The sequence below is a fragment of the Carcharhinus amblyrhynchos genome, chromosome 15 (genome assembly GCF_965287045.1).
Source record: "Carcharhinus amblyrhynchos chromosome 15, sCarAmb.v2.hapA, whole genome shotgun sequence".
NCBI classification, from domain to species: domain Eukaryota; kingdom Metazoa; phylum Chordata; class Chondrichthyes; order Carcharhiniformes; family Carcharhinidae; genus Carcharhinus; species Carcharhinus amblyrhynchos.
Genome location: NC_137338.1, coordinates 63,169,134 through 63,186,200, shown reverse-complemented (window position 1 = coordinate 63,186,200; position 17,067 = coordinate 63,169,134). Strand labels below are relative to the sequence as shown.

General features: G+C 39.3%; 1 protein-coding gene across 8 annotated transcripts in view; it reads left to right on the top strand.

The window, feature by feature from the left end:
- The window catches only part of LOC145353367 (sex comb on midleg-like protein 2), a 193,426-nt gene that overhangs the window by 148,338 nt on the left and 28,021 nt on the right, over positions 1-17,067 (top strand). For 6 of the 8 annotated variants that reach the window (XM_080204060.1, XM_080204057.1, XM_080204055.1 and 3 more), the window contains 3 exons: positions 854-989; positions 2,442-2,645; positions 11,908-12,090. In XM_080204060.1, the coding sequence (XP_080060186.1) occupies positions 854-989; positions 2,442-2,645; positions 11,908-12,090 (523 nt within the window). The remainder of the gene's footprint in view (positions 1-853; positions 990-2,441; positions 2,646-11,907; positions 12,091-17,067) is intronic. The other 2 variants (XM_080204058.1, XM_080204062.1) reach the window with 2 other exon arrangements.

Genomic DNA, 17,067 nt, shown 5'->3' with positions numbered 1-17,067 from the left:
ACACGGAGCATCTGATATGTAAACTTCTGAGGGCCTCACCTATTCAAGGGGATAGTATAGGTAGTAAAGGTATAGGACAACTCGCCAGAAACTTTGATTTCTACATTTTACACTCTATGCAGGTACCATACGTTGTCATCTGCATTACTTTATAATGGTCAGTGTTGCTTGCTTCACTGTTACCTCTATTGTAAGATCCTGGCAAGTGTATTTAACTAACTATTGCTTACACAAATTGTCATTATTCTCTTTTATTACTCAACTTTTATTTTCATCTTTAGAACACTTGGTAGATGTAGTTATTGCGTTGTTTTGGGTTTACATGAAATTCCCTTTTACTTTCTCTCTCTACACAACTCCCTAGGCTAAAGCAAATAAGTAATTTAGTTCTCAGGTATCAGCGTTACTCCAGTAGTTCTTAAAATGTGTACACTCGTAGCAAAAGACTTCAGTTTCCACTGAAACCCATGTAGCTTGTGTACTTGCAACACTCGACAAAATTGTTGCAATTTATATATAGTACTAATTGAAACAATGATGAAATTTCTCAGCCTGATGCCCTGAGGCAGATTTTCAAAGATAATGATAAGACTCATGTCCCATGAATGAATAAAAAGAAATGCCAGCTTTGGACTAGGTTGGGCGTGGTAAGAAGTCTCTCAACATCAGATTAAAGTCCAACAGTTTTATTTGGAATCATGAGCTTTCAGAACGCTGCTCCTTCACCACTCGCCTGATGTTCTGAGACTTCTCATTTGTATTTTGTTTGATGGAGTCAGCATTACTGAAGTATCAACAAAAATAAACCCATTTGTAATAGCTTCAGTTTTCAAAGTTTAGTTTTACATTTCAGAGAAAGCCTCGAACACCACAGAGCCCACATCCTCCCTCACCTACCACAACAACACCAGAACCTGATATTAGCAGTGCCCAGGCACCTCAAGATGCTGCCATTATTCACAACACCACTCCATCAGTAATGTCCACAGGTAAATGTCTCTTTATTTCTAACCAGTAAGCAAAAATGAAAAAAAGGTTTTTTCCAAATTAAGTATTGCATGGTTGTGGTTTTATGCAGTCAATCAAAAGCTACATTTTAGCACTCTTGATTCCTACAATATTAACGATGAACATAATCTGAATACTCTCTGATCAAATTTGCTCTTGCCATTTGAAATTGGAACACATCCTGAACAATTCATAAAACATTCAAAGAAAATCTAATGCTTGATTATTATGAATTGAACTACAAAAAAAACTTATTCTTTTGACTTTAGAAAGTAGTTACATGATCCAACTGAGAATTTCATGAAAATTTAATGATGCATAATAAAGTCATGTGATTTGAGATATCGAATTTCTTGAGGTGTTTAATAACTGAAATTATTAAGCTACTTGATTGACTCCAAAAAGCTTCAATTAAATATTAGAAATGTGTATTTTCATTTTAATGGAATGGTTGCTCTGTATAAATTTTGTGATTGACAAGAAAATATTTGGGCCATGTGGATCCAGATGGATAATCCGGGTGGATGATCATAGTTAATGTATATCGAATGCCAGTTGCATTTTTGCAGAGAAACCATTTCTTTAATTCATATTTAATACTTACTCGGATCAGATTTCTAAGAGTTCATTATCACTGTTATGAAAAGCTGTAGATTAGTATATTAATCCATCATTCTTCCTCATCTTTGAAGATATCCCCTGTGCATGGTATCTTTGTATGCAATGAAAGTGATCTCGAGCTTTTCAGTTCAATTATAAAAACTCATTGACTCATTTTACTTCTATATTCTGTTTATTAAATGTTGCAGCATAACAGTGTGGCAGTGATTTAAAACTACACATGATTGATTAAGGTGCTTAGGCTAGATGGTCAAATATCTTGCACAAACCATTTGATTGTGCTATTATACTTAAAGTTTGGAATTTAGGGAATTTGGTGTAGTACTGAATTAGCATGCTCTATTTTTCTACTTGAAACCCAAATTTGAATTTATGCCACACTGATAAGATGGAAATTCCATCTCACTATTGAGTTTAAACATCACCTGTGAAATATTTCCTTCTCACTCCAAATGAATTGATTTGCCACATCAAGAAACTCCATAATTTGGTGCAAAATGCCCAATCCTATTCCAAGAAACCAGGAGGATGGAAAATGGGGGGAAATGCATTGACAGGAGTACTGTTTTGAAGGCTGCATACAATGAGTTTTGCTTTGCATCTTGAGCTCCGAGTGCAATATTAATGCCTGGTGTCCAAAAACTAATAATGTTGCGTAGCATCAACATCCCTTATGTTTGTAAGGACAGAAGTTACCCAAGTAAAACATTTAGAGATGAGGGATTAAATGAGCATCTATTAAGTAGTGTGCTAGTCAACTTATTGACTAGATTAAGAGGAAGTTATATTTAATAGTAGCTGTTTTGTTACAGTTTGTGTGTACGTTAACAAACATGGAAACTGTGGACCGCATCTGAATAAAAAAAATGTTCAGCAGCTTCCAGATCATTTTGGGCCTGGTCCAGTGCCTACAGTGCTTCAACAGGCTGTTCAGGGTTGTGTTGATTGTGCCTACCAGGCGAAAACAGTCTTCTCATTTCTTAAGTCTGGTCATCATGGTGGAGAGACAATAACAGGTGAGGAGAAAAAAGCTGCTGCATATACCCTTTTGTTATATTTATTTAGAGATGTTGGTAAAGGTTTTATTATTCATAATATGATTTTTATCAAAAGGTCTGTTTCCCGTGAATATTTCTGTTGCAGTTGAAAAAGTGCCTTTATGTTGCCTCTTTCATGAACTCAAAATGCTTTATAGCCAATAGGATGCATTTTCAATAGAATCATAGATACAGCACAGTAGGAGGCCATGTGGCCTATCATGGCCATGCTAGCTGTCTAGTCCCACTCACCTGTCTTTTTCCTATAAGCTTGCAATTTTTTTCTCTTCACTTATTTGAAAGGCATTGACTAAATTGAATTGAATCCATCTCCATCACACACTCAAATGTAGTTAATGTAAAATTATTTCATAGGAATGCTTTCTAGATTTGATTCTACTGAAATTAACAATCAAACATATTGCTTTTTGCATCTGTCCTCTGGCATTCTCAGTGTGGAAGTGGTTGCCAGTCATTTATGTTACAAAACAGTGATTTTTAGTGCAGTTTGCTTGGCAACAAATACTAAATATTGATATCTGATGTAGGTTTGGTAGGCACATGATAGGTGGTTAGGAGTAATTATTTTAGAGGGTTATAAGAACAGTAGAAGGAAATCTAACAATTTATGTTTTTATTCTGTTATATACTAGTAATACTTATGTGCCCTATTTAAGGATGTGTTTTGCCTGAGGTCTTTAGTTAATTTGCTGCTAAAAGTCGTTATTAGCAATCTTTGAATTGTTTTATATGAATTGTAATTCTAAATGCTTGTTTCTAAAGGTATTATTGAGCATGCCTTTTACTAAACCTAAACTAAATGTTGGAATGAACGTTTAATAAATTACCTCCTTTTACAAGTTGTCATGGTTCAGGTCAGAAACTCAAGTGTTTTATGAAACCCGCCTAAATTGTAAATCATTTTGAATTTGGCTAGGATAAGCATGAGATGTTTCACTTCGGGTATGATTCAAAAGACCTGCTAGGGAGCTTTATCGAACAAAGTTTATTTAAGAATATAGTTAACACATAGTAAGAAAATTAGCAAGAACTTTTATCAGTTACAAGAGAAAACAGAACCACAATAATGTAAAACTTTTAACCAATATATATCAAATGTTCCAATCAAAATCATTTCAATATACAAAACTCTTTAAACAGATTTATCTCTGCCCTGGCTAAAACTCACATGATAATGGAATCCAGTGCCCTGGGTTAAATGCTGATTTCAGATTTTCTTGAAAACTCAGCAGTTTTTAGTCAGATCAGCTCCCTAAAACACCAAAGCACAGATTATTTACTGCAGAATGCCACAAGCCTTTCTTTCAGCTAACTAGAGAGAGAAAGAAACTTCTTGTCCATCTTGCTTCTAAGACTGCCTCTAACACTGCAGCCAAAACGAAACTGAAACCTGAAAAACTTCGGTTATTTAACCTGCCCAAAGTTTTTTTTTCTCTCCTTCCAACAATGACATACTCAATGCTGTGACCATGGTTTAAAAAAAACTCAAGGGTACACTAACATCACAAAGTTAATTTGCCAGCAGTGAGACATTTATTTTATTCAACTAAAAGGTTCACTAAATCAGTTAAATTTTTAAAACTGTGCTCTCGGCATGAATTATCTTACTATGGATGGCAGTTTTGCCGTAATAAATGAGGAGGGGCGTGTTATTATCACAGGTTTTAATCATATAAAGCAAAAATAGAGTTCCTTATGGACCACAAGCTTGAAATGATTTTTAAACTATTTGTTGCCTTTAAGTTTATAGATCTGCGCCTATCTATGTCAATTAAATTCTTGAGTTATTTTTTGGATTGTTATTTTTGACCTCCTGATTCTGCAACAGAAGTTATGGAGCTGAGTGAAAATCTTTCATGGGTTCTACACTGAACAAATATTGCATCCCAACCCACCTGAATGTTCTCTTGTCTTTAACTATACATGTAGTTTCCTAAAATCTTTCATTTTATCCTCAAAGATACACCTTGTTATCGTTGAAATCGTTCCTCCTCCATTTGCTTTCTAATGTACTGGAAACTAAATTCACGTTCAGTATGTTTAACAGGTTTTCAATTTTAGCCTACCTAAACCTTGAAGTTGGTTAAAAGTGAGAGGAAGTGTGGCAGGTTCTTAAAACAGAAGGAAGCTAGGCAAATTTTAATAAAAATTAAATTCTTTGAAAGTGAAAACAAAACCCCAGGAAGAAAGGGATGTGGAAAGACTTTTAAAAAGAGAAAAGTTGATTAAAATAACTGGAACATATGAACATACAAATAAGTAGTAGGAGTAGGCCATTCAACTTCATGAGCCTGCATCGGTGAAGTAAGCGCTCAGGTACAGCACGCAGTAAAGAAAACAAATGGTATGTTAGCTTTCATAGCAAGAGGAATTGAATATAAGGATAGGGTTGTTTTGCTGAACTTGTATACAGCATTGGTGAGGCCTCACTGTAATAACTCCAGAGACACAGGTCCCATCACCAAGTTACTTTATTTACACCACACATCTATACACATAGCTCTCCGGTTTGCTCCCTGCTGAATGCAAGCTGGGAGACTGGCGCATTTGGTTTAAATAGGGAGCATGAGACTCCCTGATTTACTCATCAGGTAGTTCATACTCTAGCAAGTCAACCTCATTAACCTGGCTGAAATTATTTCACACACCTAGAGTATTGTGTGCAGTTTTGGTGCCCTTATCTGAGGAAGGATGCTATTGATATAGAGAAGTGTAGGCTCATTCCTAAGATGGTAGGTCTATTATATGAGGAGGGACTAAATTGATTAGGATTATATTCACTGGAGTTTAAAAGAGTGAGAGGGGATCTCATAGAAACTTATAAAATTCTAACAGGGTTAGAATGGGTAGATTCATAAAGAATGTTCCCGATGGTTGAAGGTAGGGCAGTGGATGTTGTCTACGTGGACTTCAGTAAGGCCTTTAACAAGGTCCCTCATGGCAGACTAGGGCAGAAAGTGAATTCGCACAGGATCACGGGTGAGCTGGCAAGGTGGATACAAAACTGGCTCGGTCAAAGAAGACAGAGGGTAGCAGTAGAAGGGTGAGCTCCTGGATGGAGGGCTGTGACAAGTGGTGTTTCTCAAAGATCAGTGCTGGGACCTTTGCTGTTTGATTTGGAGGAAAATGTAACTTGATTAATTAGTAAGTTTGCGGACGACGCGAAGGCTGGTGGATTTGTGGATAGCGATAAAGACTATCAGGATACAGCAGGATATAGATCAGTTGGAGACTCGGGCAGAGAGATAGAGATGGAGTTTAATCTGGACAAATGTGAGGTAATGCATTTTGGAAGGCCTAATACCAATAGGAAGTATGCAGTAAATGGCAGAACCCTTAAGAGTATTGATAGGTAAAGGGATCTGGGTGTACTGAAAGGTCACTGAAAGTGGCAATGCAGGTTGTGAAGGTAGTCAAGAAGGCTTACAGCATGCTTGCCTTCATCAGCCGGGTATCAAGTTTAAAAATTGGCAAGTCATTTTAGAACATAGAACCCTACAGTGCAGAAACAGCCCCTTCGGCCCATCGAGTCTGCACCGACCACAATCCCACCCAGGCTGTATCCCCATATCCCGACACGCTTACCCGCTAATCCCTGTAACCTACACATCCCAGGACACTAAAGGGCAATTTTAGCATGGCCAATCAACCTAACCCGCATATCTTTGGATTGTGGGAGGAAACCCACGCAGACACAAGGAGAATGTGTAAACTCCACACAGACAGTGACCTAAGCCAGGAATCGAACCCAGGTCCCTGGAGCTGTGAAGCAGCAGTACTAACACTGTGCTACCGTGCCGCACTTTGTAGCTTTATAGAACCTTGGTGAGGCCACACTTGGAATATAGTGTTCAATTCCGGTCGCCACACTACCAGAAGGATGTGGAAGCTTTGGAGAGGGTACAGAAAAGATTTACCAGGATGTTGCCTGGTATGGAGGGCATTGGCTATGAGGAGAGGTTGGAGAAACTTGGTTTGTTCTCACTGGAGCAATGGAAATTGAGGGGAGACTTGATAGAAGTCTACAAGATTATGAGAAGAAAGGACAGAGTGGATAGTCAGAAGCTTTTTTTCCAGGGTGGAAGAGTCAATTACTAGGGGGCATATGTTTAAGGTGCGAGGGGCAAGGTTTAAAAGAGATGTATGAGGCAGATTTTTAACACAGAGAATGGTGGGTGCCTGGAACTTGTTGCCAGGGAAGATAATGGAAGCAGATACAGTAGTGACTTTTAAGGGGCGTCTTGACAAGTACATGAATGAGATGGGAACAGAGGGATATGGTCCCCGGGAGGGTAGGGGGTTTTAGTTAAATCGGGCAACATGGTGCAGGGTTAGAGGGCCGAAGGGCCTCTTCCTGTTGTGTAATTTTCTTTGTTCTTTGGTGGGGGATTCCAGAACTAGAGATCATGGTTTGAGGATAAGGGGTAAACCTTTTTTAACACGGAGGAGAAAGTTCTTCACCCAGAGGGTGGTGAATGTGCGGAATTCACTACCACCGGTTGCAGTTGAGGCCAAGATGTTGTCTGATTTCAAGAAGAAATTAGATATAGCTCTAGGGGCTAAAGGGATGTGGAAGGAAGGAGGATCAGGATATTGAATTCACTGATCAACCATGATCAGAATGAATGGCAGAGCAGGCTTGAAGCGCTGAATGGCCTACTCCAATTTCTACTTCCTATGTTTCTATGCTTCACCAATTAATAAGATCATGGTTAATCTGATAGTGACCTCAAATCTGCACCCTGTCCATCCCCGATAGCCTATCGTTCCCTAGCTTACCAAGAATCTATCCACCTCAGCCTTTAAGATATTCAAAGGTTCTGTTTCCACCTCTCTTTCATGAAGAGAATTCCAAAGACCCACAACACTTGAGTTAAATAATTTGCCTTAACTGTTTTTTAAACAGTAATCCCTAGTTCTAGATTCTCCCATGAGGGGACACCCTCTCAACATCCACCCTGTCAAAACTCCAGGATCTCATGTTTCAAACAAGTCTCCTCTTACTCCTAAACTCCAGCAAATACAAGCCTTGCATGTCCAACCTTTCTCATAAGACAACCCACCCATTCCAGGTATTATTTTGGTAAACATCTGAACTGCATCAAATGCATTACATTGTTCCCTCAATAACGTGACCCATACTGTGCATAATACTTCAGATGTGGTCTCGCTAGTGCCCTGTTCAACTAAAGCATAGCCTTCCTACTTATGTATTCAATTCTCTTTGCAATAAATGATGACATTCAATTAGTTTTCCCAATTACTTGCTGTATTTGCATTACTAGTCTTTTGTGATACATGCAGTAGGACACCCAAGTTCCTTTGCACCTGTGAGCTCTGCAATCTCTTACCATTTGATAATATGCTTTTTATTCTTTCGACCAAAAAGGGGAATTTCACATTTTCCCACGTTTTACTCAATTTGCCAGACCTTTGCCTACTCACTTAACCTATCCATATCTGTCTTGTAGCCTCCTTGTATCCGCTTCACAACTGAATTTCCTATTTACCTTTGTGTCATCAGCAAATTTGGAAACCATCCTTTTCTCCAAATCACTTATATAAACTGTAAACAGTTGAGATCCTATCACTGATCCTCATGCAAGATTACTCTTTGCTTCCTGCTATCCAGCCAATTTTCTATCCATGCCAATATGTTTTCCCCTATATGATGAGCTTTTATTTACCACAATAACATTTCATGTTATTAGGGGAGGCAATGGCCCCGTGGTATTATCACTAGGCTATTAATCCAGAAACTCAAAAGTTCTGGGGACCCAGGTTTGAGTCCCGTCATGGCAAGTGGTGGAATTTGAATTCAATAAAAAAAAACCTGGAATTAAGAATCTACTGATGTCCATGAAACCGTTGTCAAAAAAACCCATCTGGTTCACTGATGTCCTTTAGGGAAGGAAATCTGCCATCCTTACCAGGTCTGGCCTACATGTGACTCCAGAACCACAGCAACGTGATTGACTCTCAATTGCCCTCTGAAATAGCTGAGTGAGATACTCCGTTCAAGGGCAACTAGGGATGGGCAATAAATGCTAGCCAGCCAGTGACGTCCATGTCCCATGAATTAATAAAGAAATGTGGCACTTTATCGAATGCCTTCTAGAAATCTGAATACAATACATCCATCCTTAGCTACAGCATGTTACCGCCTCAAAAAATTCCAGTAAGTTTGTTAAACATGATTTTTCCCTCACAAAACCAAATCAGACTCTGTCTGATTATCTTGAGCTTATCCAAATGACCTACAATAACTTAATAACATTTTCCTTACAACACATGTTAAGCTAACTGGCCTATAGTTTCCCACTTTCTGTCCTGTGCCCTTTTTGAATAGTGGAATTATGTTTGCTACCTTCCAATCTAATGGGACCTTCCCGAAATCTGGGGAGTTTTACAATCAATGTATTAGCTACATCATTTGACGCTTACTTTAAAACCCTGGGGTGAAGTCCAACAGGTCCCAGGTTGTTATCAGCCCTCAGTGCCAACAATTTACAGGGTATCGCTTCTTTAGCAACAGTACTTTTACTGCGTTCCTCCCTCCTTTCCATTTCCTGATTTACAGCAGCTTCTGAGATGTACTTCAATCCTCTATAGCGAAGACTGATGCAAAATACCTGTTCAGTTCATCTGCCATCTCCTTGTTTTCCATTATCAGTTCTCCAGGCTGACTTGCTATAGGGCCAATGTGCACTTTAACTCTCAAAATATTTATTAGAAGTTTACTAGCTGTTTTTATATCTTTGACTAGCATTCTCTTGTACTCTTAATTTTTCCTTCTTATTAATCCATCAGTTGTTCTTTGTATTTTATCCAGTCTTTTGACCTGTCATCTGTCTTTGCATAAATATATGTTTTTCCTTTAAGTTTAATACTATCTTTATTTATTCTATTTAGTCATGGATGGTGGGTCTGTCCCTTGGACATTTTCTTATGCATTGTAATGTATTTATTGTGTACATTCTGAAATGTCCCCTTAAACATTTTGTATTGACATAACTCTTAACCCAATTTGTCCTTATTTGAGATTAAAAATATTGCCTCAGACCCCTCCTTTCTTATTCAAACTGAATATAAAATTCTACCATATCATATATTCTGGTACCTATGGATGCCTTCACTGAGATTATTAATTTCTCAAAGAGCAGTACAGCACTGGAACAAGTCCTTCAGTCCACCAAGTCTGTGCCAACACATACTTCTCTCATCTAATATTTTCTGGCCTCTACGTGGTCCATATCCCTCTATTCCCTGCCTATTCACATATCTATCCAGATGCCTCTTGAACATTGTTATAGAAACTGCTTCCACCATCTCCTCCAGTAGCATGTTCTAGGCATTCACTGCCTTTTGTGAAAAACTTGCTCTTTACATCTCTTTTAAATCTTCCTGGGCAACACGACAGCTCAGTGACTATCACTGTTTGCTGTGCAGATACATGGATTTGGGCCAGTGTCTGTGGGAGTTTGTGCATTCTCCCCGTGCTTGTGTGGGTTTTCTCCGGGTGCTCCGGAGAAGCACCCCAAAGATGTGCTATTAGGCTGATTGGAGGTAATAAATTGAGGGAAACTAATTTAGGGACAATGTGGAATGCCATAAAACAATAGATAAGGGTCATGGGTGGAGGGGGGGACTGGTAATGTTAAAATGGTGGCGCGGGCTCGTTGGGCCGAAGGGCCTGCTTCCCAGGCTGTTTTTGTTCTTTGTTCCTCCTCTTACTCTCAACCTATGCCTCTGAGCAATTGATCCTTCGACCCTGGGAAACAAAAAAACAAACCTATCTATCCAAGCCTGTCACAATCTTGTAAACCTGTATCAGATCCCCCCTCATTCTCTGATGTTCCAATGAAACAATCCATATTTGTTCAGACTTCTTTCATGGTTCATAATCCTCCAAACCAGCCTACATTCTGGTAAGTCTCTTCACCCTCTCCAGTGCATCAACATCCTTACAGTAGTGTGGCGACCAGAATTATATGTAGTACTCCAAATGCGACCTAACCAAAGTCTTATTCAGTTGCAACACGACTTCCCAGTTCCTATACTCAATGCGCAACTGATAAAGGCCAGCGTGCCATATGCCTTCTTGATCACCTTGTCTACCTGAGTTGCCACCTTCAGGGAACTGTGAATCTGCATACCTAGTCATAGTTATCCTTCCCCTCAATTTAGTACTTTCACTCTGGGACTACGTCCATTCTTTTCTACAAGGATCTTGAAACTTATAGAATCTTACTTGCATCTCGTTGTACAATACCAGGTTTAGCAAACCTGCTCTCTGGCTCCAGCACATGTTGTTCTCAGAAACTATCCTGGAAATATTCTAAGACCTCCTCATCTAGGCTACCTGTGCCCACATGAATTTTCCATTTAGTATATAGAGTAAAATTTTCCATTATTATCATCGAGCTCTGATTATTTACTCTTTATGCTCAACCCTACCATGTGATTATTGCTAGGCACATTGGAGGCTGCTGTGTTCATTGTTTGAAATAGTAATGACTTGTTGACCAATCATTAAGGAACAACTGAAGGTACATATGCCTCAATATAGAGCTCTACTGTGGCTTTGACTACATGTATTTATCCACAAGCTACCAGTGTATAACTAAACTGTTATTTTGCAATTTATAGCCACCCAGTTGAAGCTACTATCTTCAACCACTTGCTAAGGCTGGGCAGTTGAATTGTATCTGCTGTAAAGCTCCTTATACTTAACGGAAGTTTTGATTGCAAAGCAAGAGTATAGAAACATTTTGAATACCATTTCAGAAAAAAAGTTGTTCAGATGTTGCTATGTTTAAGGAACTATAAAAACATAAGTTGTCATATACAAGACATAAACTTAAAGAGCTACATTTTATGGGTGTATACTTCGGGATGAAAAGTTTTTTTTCTGCACCTCAAGTTCCAAATGGAATCATAGGCTCTTCAGATCTTGAGTTTAAATTGGTATGTATTTTATTCAGTATAATTTTCTGCGATTCTCCCCTTTTTCCTATCTAAATTTGTGATTGGTAGCCCCAAGAACAGTCATGTCACATAATATGCTAATTCTGTAACTTTAATTTTGAAAACTTGGCAAGCAACTGGATATCTTTTGAAAATCAGATTTGTGAACAAAAGTATTTTTTAATGTTCTGTACTTGATTTATATGTAATTAATTACACCCACTCCTTCCTATTTTTCTTTTTCCTTTCATAGCCACATTTGATGGAGAGAAACACACTGTGAAGCTTCCATCTGTAAATAGTGTCTCGTTTGTGTTGAGATTTCTGGAGAAACTCTGTTACAGTCTGCAATGTGAGAACCTCTTTAGCAGCCAACCTTTCAGCCCGTATGTAGGTAATGCACACAGTCCAACAGAATATGAGAGAGTTAAAACAGGTAAAGAAGACTTGCTTTCAATTAAAAATAAAACCATTATGATTTTATATTCAAACTGCAGATTTTGTTCATACATATCTGCACAGTAGTACATCCAGGACATTAATTAATTTGTTGCCATTTTTTCTGGAAAGCCAGAAGTGAAAATATTGAGGATGAAGTGAAATCTGTATCAGCCAATTGAAGTACATTTACAGATATTTCAGAACTGGTTACATCCTTACCAGTCATATTTCCTTATTTTTGGTGAGATGGTAGGATAAAAGGAAAGCTTTATTGATTTTGCCCTGCTTCATCTTAATTTTTAGATTGTGTGCTCAATGTCATCTCAATGTCTCAAACTAGGTTTCTCCATGTCAAGTCATCTTCATCGCCCCTTCTCTGCTTTCCAGTTGCAATAGTGCCACGTTTTGCAATGTCAGATGTTGGCAATTATCAGTGGAAAATTGTTAAAGCTAAGCAGGTGTTTTCCAACCTGAGAAGAAAACATTGTTTATGATGACATTTCAAAAGAAAGCTGGCCAGTTTGAGGTGGTGGTGTTGATTTTCTGGATGAAGTAATGCACAGATTGGGATATGAAAAGGCTCCTGAATGGCTGCTGGACATTGACCACACATGACCACTACTTTACTGAGATGACAGTGGTTCTGAGCAACATCACTTTGGGTTCAAGCTCCCAAACATTTTGAACAAAAAGCTCATGTCCAAAAGTAATAATCTACAGCTTCAAAAATGCTACTAATAATATGTTAATATACCATCCATTGTATATACATTAAAATTTAACACTAGAATAAAATCACTTTGAAATCATGGAGGCTGTAGGGCAGTAATAAGATAATATAGCTGCAGTGTAAATTGTTGTTGAAAGTTGCTTTCTTTTTCCAGTCTAGCCACACACACATTGTGTGCTGCTGTAAACTTTGCCTTCTCTGCATCTGTTTAGCCGGCATGAATTGACTTGTATAATTGAAACAGCAGTGCCTCAATTTAATCTTTGAATTTTGTGAGCTGCTTAAATTAAGTTCATTGTTTTTGTTGTTCATTAGAATGAAAAAAAAACAACTTTAGGGACACCTCGTGTATGGAGCTGAATTGTTTTTGAGTGTTTTGTAGCTTAGTTCAAAACTTTCATCATAGTTAGAATAGGTAACTTTTCAAGATTTTATAACAAGGCACAAAAGAACAACATAGCAATGTGCGCATATGCTTTCACTGAGGATGATTATTTGTTAGTCAGTAGATCTCAGAAGCTTTGGCGAAAAAATACTGAATGGGACAACTTGTAGTTATTTGAATTATGCCAGAATGCTGAAATCTTTTTAAAAACACAGGCTGGAATTCTCCAGTTGTTTACACCCAGCCACTACTGCAAGTGGCATGCAATCCAATCTCCATTCACTGCAACGGGATGGGAGAATACTGGCTACAAGCAAGGTTAGAGAATCTGGTCCATAGTGTTTATGTTGAGAGTTCCAAAAGGCAGGTGATTGGGGCCCTCCAGTATAGGATCGCTGGGAAGTTAATGTTAAACTTTATACAAATCTGCAAGATATAGTGACTGAAAAAGATACATCAGAGTTATGGTTGGAGGTCAGAATTCAGCAGGGTGAACTCTGATCAACTAGTTAAAGGAGGCGAGGGCTCAGGAGAGGTTAGTAAAGTTTCAAGACCACATAATAGAACAGAAAGTATAGAAGGTGGCAGGAATCTAACCTCAAGCAGAGCAAAAAAAGGTGACAAGTATGAGAAAGGCAGGAATAAAGGTGTTGTACCTAAATCTGCACAGTATACAGAACAAAGTAAATGAGCTTGTTGCGCATATTGAAATTGGCCAGTATGATGTTGAGGGCACCTCACAGACATGCTTGCAAGCGGATCAGGCTTAGGATCTAAATATCCAAGGATGTCTCTCCTTTTGAAAGGACAGGCAGAGGGGGCGGGGTTGCACTGTTAGTAAGGAATGAAGTTAAATCAATAGCAAGAAGCGATATAGGATCAGAAGGCATAGAATCTCTGTGGGTGGTGTTGAGGAATCGCAAAAGTAAAAAGACCCTGATGGGAGTTATGTACATGCCCCTTAGCAGTAATCAGGATGTGGGACAGAAAATAAATCAGGAGCTAGAAAAGGCATATAAAAAAAGGCAATATTACAATAATCAAGGGGACTTCAATATGCAGGGAAACTGGGAAAATCAGGTAGGTAGTGGATCCCAAGAAAAGGAATTTGTGGAATGTTTTGAAATGGATTTTTGAAGCAGCTTGTGACAAAGCCTACTAGGGAACAGGCAATTCTGGAATTGGTGATGTGTAATGAGGTAGACTTGATTAGGGAACTTAAGGTGAAGGAATCCTTAGGGAGCACTGACCACAGTATGATAGAATTTACCCTGCAGTATGAGAGGGAGAAGCTGGAATCGGATGTAACAGTATTACAATTTAATAAAGATAACTACAAAGACCTGAGGGAGGAGCTGGTCGGAGTTGATTGGAAAGGAAGCCTAGCAGGGAAAACAGTGGAACAGCAATGGCAGGAGTTTTTGAAGGTTATTCAGGAGGCATAACAGAAATTCATCCCAAGGAGGAGGAAACATACTAAGGGGAAGATGAGGCATCCATGGCTGACAAGGTAAATTAAGGACAGCATAAAAGCAAAAGAAAAAGCATACAAAGTGGCAAGGAATGGGAAGCCTTTAAAAGCGAGCAGAGGGCAACTAAAATGTAATAAGGGAGGAGAAGATGAAAATTGAGTGTAAGCTAGCTAATGATATAAAAGAAATTGGGAAGAGTTTTTTTCCCCCCATACATAAAAAGTGAGAGAGAGGCAGGACCTCTGGAAAACGAGACTGGAGGAGTAATAATAGGAAACAGAAATGACAGAGGAACTGAATAGTTACTTTGCATCAGTCTTCGTGGTGGAAGACACCAGTGGGATGCCAGAGCTCCAGGAGAACCGGGGGCAAAGGTGAGTGTAGTGGCCATCACTCAAGAAGGTTCTGGGGAAACTGAAAGGTCTGAAGGTGGATAAATCACCTGGAGTGGATGGACTACACTCTAAAAGAAAGAGCTGAGGAAATTGTGGAGGCTTTGGTGGTGATCTTTCAGGAATCACTGGAGGCAGTGAGGGTCTCAGGGGACTGGAAAGTAGCTAATGTAACACCACTGTTTAAGAAGGGAGAGCAAGGCAGCAGATAGAAATTATAGGCCGGTTAGCCTGACTTCAGTTATTGGCAAGATTTTAGAGTTCTTTATTAAAGATGAGATTGCAGAGTACTTGGAAGTGCATGATAAAATAGGAGTCAGCACGGCTTCATCAGGGGAGGTCAAGTCTGTTAAAGTTCTTTGAGGTAACAAGGAAGTTAGATAAAGGAGAGCCAGTGGACGTGATTTATTTAAATTTCCAGAAGGCCTTTGACAAGGTGCTGCATAGGAGACTGTTCAATAAGTTAAGAGTCCATGGTGTTAAGGGTAAAATCCTGGCATGAATAGAGGATTGGCTGACTGGCAAAAGGCGGAGAATGGAGATAAAGGGGTCTTTTTCAGGACTAGCCGGTGACTAGTGGTATGCCCCAGGGGCCTGTGCTGGGACCACAACTTTTTACAATATACACTAACAATTTGGAAGAAGGAACTGAAGGCACTGTTGCTAAGTTTGCAGATGATACAAAGATATGTAGAGGGACAGGTAGTATTGAGGAAGCGGGGAGGCTGCAGAAAGACTTGGATAGGTTAGGACAGTGGGCAAAAATGTGGCAGATGGAATGTAACGTTGGAAAGTTTGAGGTTATGCACTTTGGAAGGAAGAATGGAAGCATAGACTGTTTTCGAAATGGGAAAATGCTTAGGGAATCAGAATCGCAAAGGGAAGTTCTTGACAAAGGGAAGGGGACTTGAAGTTCAAGTCCTTGTTCAAGATTTTCAAGGTTAACGTGCAGGTTCAGTTGGCAGTTAGGAAGGCAAATGCAATGTTAGCATTCATGCTGCGAGGGCTAGAATATGAAATGTACTTCTGAGGCTGTATAAGGCTCTGATCAGACCTCATTTGGAGCATTGTGAGCAGTTTTGGGCTCCATATCTAAGGAAGGATGTGCTGGCCTTGGAAAAGGTCCAGAGGAGATTCACAAGAATGATTCCTGGAATGAAGAGCTTGTCATATGAGATTGAGATCTGTACTTGTTAAGAGTTGAGAAGGATATAGGGGATCTTATTGAAACTTACAGGATATTGCGAGGCCAGGACAGAATGGATGTGGAGAGGATGTTTCCAATAATGGGGGGAAGACTAGAACAGAGGGCACAACCTCAGGCTTAAGGGACGATCCTTCAAAACAGAGATGAGGAGGAATTTCTTCAGTCAGAGAGTGGTGAATCTGTGAAAATCTTTGCCGGGTCATTGAGTGTCTTTAAGTCAGAGATAGGTTCTTGATTAATAAGGGGATCAGGGGTTATGGGTAAAAAGTAGAAGAATGGGGATGAGAAAATTATCTGGCCTGGGAGCAATGTGGCAGGGGAGTCGCATTCTATCCTTTTTCTGTGCTTTTGTAGTTGGAAGTGCTGATCAGAGCTGCAGGATTTTGGGCACGTTAATCCCCACCCATAGGCTTCTGCATCTCAGTTCGGGATCGTTGATATTTTTCATGCAGTGTGTGTATGGAGGTACCTGAGAATGGGTCTAAAAGTCAGATCTCAAACACACCCAGTTTCAAGTCCATCCAGCAATTAGAATCAAAATGGTAAAACAGGGCCCTACACCTTTAAGTGGACATTCACTTCTCCCGGGACCAATCCACAATGATTCTTGATTCCCCAGTGTTTACTTCTGTACTTTTCCTTTCTCAGCCTAGGAACTTTTAACCCCGGAACAGTTTTCCACAGTGAGGGTTTTTGAGATTCTCCTCCTAGCTCAAGCTCAACAAGTCTTCCAATCTCATTCTAAATACTCATGAATTTCATCTCTCAAGCTCCCATCCATGTGCA